The sequence below is a fragment of the Sciurus carolinensis genome, chromosome 8 (genome assembly GCF_902686445.1).
Source record: "Sciurus carolinensis chromosome 8, mSciCar1.2, whole genome shotgun sequence".
In the NCBI taxonomy this organism is placed as follows: domain Eukaryota; kingdom Metazoa; phylum Chordata; class Mammalia; order Rodentia; family Sciuridae; genus Sciurus; species Sciurus carolinensis.
In genome coordinates this window covers 80,799,282-80,803,391 of record NC_062220.1, presented here as the reverse complement: position 1 = coordinate 80,803,391, position 4,110 = coordinate 80,799,282, and the positions used below count along the sequence as shown (strand labels likewise).

The 4,110-nt window shown below is 57.2% G+C and overlaps 1 protein-coding gene across 1 annotated transcript; it reads left to right on the top strand.

Moving 5' to 3' along the window:
• Nucleotides 1–226: 226 nt before the first annotated feature.
• Nucleotides 227–2,741, top strand: Sp8 (Sp8 transcription factor). The gene is made up of 2 exons (XM_047562767.1): nucleotides 227–247; nucleotides 1,239–2,741. Exons 1-2 carry the CDS (start codon nucleotides 227–229, stop codon nucleotides 2,739–2,741), a joined length of 1,524 nt encoding a protein of 507 aa, XP_047418723.1.
• The last annotated feature ends 1,369 nt before the right edge of the window (nucleotides 2,742–4,110 follow it).

The following is a 4,110-nucleotide window of genomic DNA, read 5'->3' as shown; positions in this document are numbered from 1 at the left end:
GGCCGGCGGCGGCGCCGATGACCTCACGGCGCGCGCGCGGCGCGGCCCGGCGAGGCCGCAGATTGGCTGGCCGCGCCTCCGCGGCACTTCAAAGCCGGAGAGGGAGCTACAATTGTGGTGGAATGGGCGGAACTGATCATTGTATTGCACACCTCTAAAAAAAACACTGCCTCTGATTTATCAATATAAAAAAGATCCTCTGAGAGGAGGAGGGCACTTTTGTGTGATGGCAACTTCACTTCTAGGGGTGAGTCTCAGGATTTTTTCTTGCTCGTTTAATTAGTTTCCTTTTATTGCTGATCGGAGGGGGTTAAAGTCGCCCCGGCCAGGCCACGGGCTATCAGTCTCTCTATTGAGAGCTTTTTTTTTTTTTTTTTTTTTTTTTTCCTTTAAATACAAGTGAGTTTAGAGAAAAGAAAGAGGGGGAGAGGGGGGAGCGAGTCACTTTTTTCAGCACAGGAAAAGGTTCGAAGGGCATTTAGACAAGCCACCTCGCAGCGCCTGGCCGCTCCCTGCCCGGGTGTCCTGCGCCCAACCCATTTTACATGCGACGATTTCGGGGGTAAAGAGAGCAAGTTTTTCTTCTTGGGCAAACTGCAGTCTCCCCTTTCCCTTAAAAAATTCCGCAGCCCTCCTTGTCTGGCAGGTACGTTGAACTCGTCTTATTTTTACTATTTTAGATATACTTTTAAAAATAAAAGAAAAAGAAAAGCAGGAAGAGCGTGTGAGCCGTACAGTTTGATCTCTTTGGGTCTGGGAGAGGCAACCCAGGATGGGTTTGGGGAAACCAGAACAGTATTTTCAAATCTGTGTCTGGACTGCAGGGGAAACGCTCTTAAAAGCAATCCAGTGGGTTTTTCCCCAGGCTTCTCTGCAAAGGAAACTTCCTTCCTCCCCAATTTGGACTTTTTTGCTTGTTTGTTTCAAAGTGTCTGGGGCCTGTGTGCACTAGAGTGTTGTTTTAGGTGAGAATACTTGTCAAACTCTTCTGTAGCGTGGCGCCTTGCTCCCGAATCAGACGCCGGCAGCCAAACTTGTCCCCTCCTGTAGAGTAGGAAGCAGCCGGGCGCCAGGGCTGTTGGGGGTGCCAGGTGAGTTGGTGGCGGCGCGCTGCAGCGAGAGATGGGGTGCAGGGGGCGTTTTGGAGGCCACCAGAGGACTAATGCACACTTCTTCCCTCCCTCCCCCACCGGCCCTTTGCCCACCACCCCTCCCCCATCCTTCTCCTCTGCTCGCAGGAAGAACCGAGGTTGGGATCGACTCCTCTGGCCATGCTTGCAGCTACCTGTAATAAGATCGGCAGCCCCAGCCCGTCTCCCTCCTCCCTCTCGGACAGCACTTCTTCCTTCGGCAAAGGCTTTCACCCTTGGAAACGCTCCTCATCCTCTTCTTCGGGCAGCTGCAACGTAGTGGGTTCCAGTCTCTCAAGCTTCGGAGTGTCTGGGGCCTCCAGGAACGGCGGCTCGTCTTCCGCAGCCGCGGCGGCCGCGGCGGCGGCTGCGGCGGCCGCGGCCCTGGTGTCCGACTCGTTCAGCTGCGGCGGCTCGCCGGGTTCCAGCGCCTTCTCCCTCACCTCCAGCAGCGCCGCCGCCGCCGCTGCGGCTGCTGCGGCCGCCGCTTCCAGCTCGCCCTTCGCCAACGACTACTCTGTGTTCCAGGCCCCCGGCGTCTCGGGGGGCAGCGGCGGCGGCGGCGGGGGCGGCGGCGGCGGCTCCTCCGCACACTCGCAGGACGGCTCCCACCAGCCGGTGTTCATCTCCAAGGTGCACACCTCGGTGGACGGACTGCAGGGCATCTACCCGCGCGTGGGCATGGCGCACCCATACGAGTCTTGGTTTAAGCCCTCGCACCCAGGCCTGGGGGCCGCGGGCGACGTGGGCTCTGCAGGCGCCTCCAGCTGGTGGGACGTGGGCGCAGGCTGGATCGACGTGCAGAACCCGAACGGCGCTGCGGCGCTGCCGGGCTCGCTGCACCCTGCAGCCGGAGGGCTTCAGACCTCGCTGCATTCGCCGCTCGGAGGCTACAACTCGGATTACTCAGGCCTGAGTCACTCGGCCTTCAGCAGCGGCGCCTCCTCGCACCTGCTCAGCCCCGCGGGGCAGCACCTCATGGACGGCTTCAAGCCAGTTCTGCCGGGCTCCTACCCTGACTCGGCCCCTTCGCCGCTGGCCGGCGCTGGGAGCTCCATGCTGAGCGCTGGGCCGTCGGCGCCGCTTGGGGGCTCCCCGCGCTCCTCCGCCCGCCGCTACTCTGGCCGCGCCACCTGCGACTGCCCCAACTGCCAGGAGGCAGAGCGGCTGGGGCCAGCGGGCGCGAGCCTGCGTCGCAAGGGCCTGCACAGCTGCCACATCCCTGGCTGCGGGAAGGTGTACGGTAAGACGTCGCACCTTAAGGCGCACCTGCGCTGGCACACGGGCGAGCGGCCCTTCGTGTGCAACTGGCTCTTCTGTGGCAAGCGCTTCACGCGCTCCGACGAGCTGCAGCGGCACCTGCGGACCCACACCGGCGAGAAGCGCTTCGCCTGCCCGGTCTGCAACAAGCGCTTCATGCGCAGCGACCACCTCAGCAAGCACGTGAAGACGCACAGCGGCGGCGGCGGCAGCGGCTCCGCGGGCTCCGGCAGCGGCGGCAAGAAGGGAAGCGACACCGACAGCGAGCACAGCGCCGCAGGCAGCCCGCCCTGCCACTCCCCGGAGCTGCTGCAGCCCCCTGAGCCCGGGCACCGCAACGGCCTAGAGTGACACACAGTTGGCCCCAAACCTCTCCCCCACCTGCTCCCACCTGGGACCGCTTGGTCCGTGTCTGTCCTGGCCTCGACTCCAGCCTCTTTCCAATGCACCCTGCGCGCTCTCTCTCTTTCGTTCTCTTTCTTTCTGTGTCCTCTCTCTCTTCCCTCTGATTTAACTTTGTGAAGGGATATGGACATGTAAGTAACACTCATCGATATCCCACACCCTGGCTTTCATTCTCCGCGGGTAACACGGGCGCAGTGGGGTGCAGCTCGAACCTGTGTCCCTTGGCTTCCCTCCTCCACCCCAGGTTGCAGTAATTTTTAGAGGGCAGTGGACCTTAAGTTAGATCTGGACGAATCCAGTGCCTGGAAGACCGCGAGCTTACGCCCTGGCGGGAACGACTTAGCCGAGCAAGCTTGAGCCGGCGGGTTGGGGAGGGTGAGGCAGGAGACTGGGCAGGGTATCTCAGCCAGGTTAGCGACTGGGTTCCAGAACCGCAGTCCTGGGCGTTTTGAGGACCGGGCTGGGCTGCTGCACCCTGCCGCGCGCCCGGCGCAGGAGGTCGAAGCTCCGTGGGGTGCGGGTCTGGCTGCACCTAGATCCAAGAGTTTGCAGACTTAAGCTCTCTTCCAGCGTCAGCCCTGCCTCTTTCTCTTTGTTCCCTGAGGTGGAACCAATGCAAGTTTCAGCAAAGGGCAGTCTTGGCGAATCGCTGCAACAGCCTTCTTTCATGTGTCACTTTTTTTTTTAATACTATAAAACTAAGGAGGGAAAAACAACCTTCCACTTTGTTTCCCTTGTAGTTTTTCCTCTATTAGTGAGCGCGTCTTTCTCTCAAAACTGTGCTAATAATTGATCCCAAAGTTATTTTGATCACATTAACTTATGGGGTGGGGGTGGAGGTGAGGGTAGGTGTCTTTTTCTTATGCAAAAATACCCCTTTCCGGTGAGACCAGATTAACTATCTTCGTGTTTGTCCTTTTCTACCTCGTTTTCACCACTCCCGAGCATAATCTCCATCTTTTTTTGTTAGTTCAGCCATCAATTTGTATAGTAACCGTTCCTGTAAATTCTTGGCGATTCATTGAAGATTTTAGGGTTAAACTTTTTTTTTGTGACTTAAACTTATAAACAAGTGAAGAAGGTATCGTTTATCTCAGATGAGGCTGTAGTTTAAATGCCAAAAGAGGGAAATAGGAAAAAAAAAAAAAAAGAACTTTGTAAAATATACCTGAACCTAATGGTTTGTACAACTGGAGAATCGTTCTAGATTAGTTACCAATTAAATATAACTCCACCAGTGTAAGGGTGTGAGGTGCAGTTGTCCAAGAGACAATTTTGTATAGTATTTTTCTTGTACATTACTTCCAGTAAATAT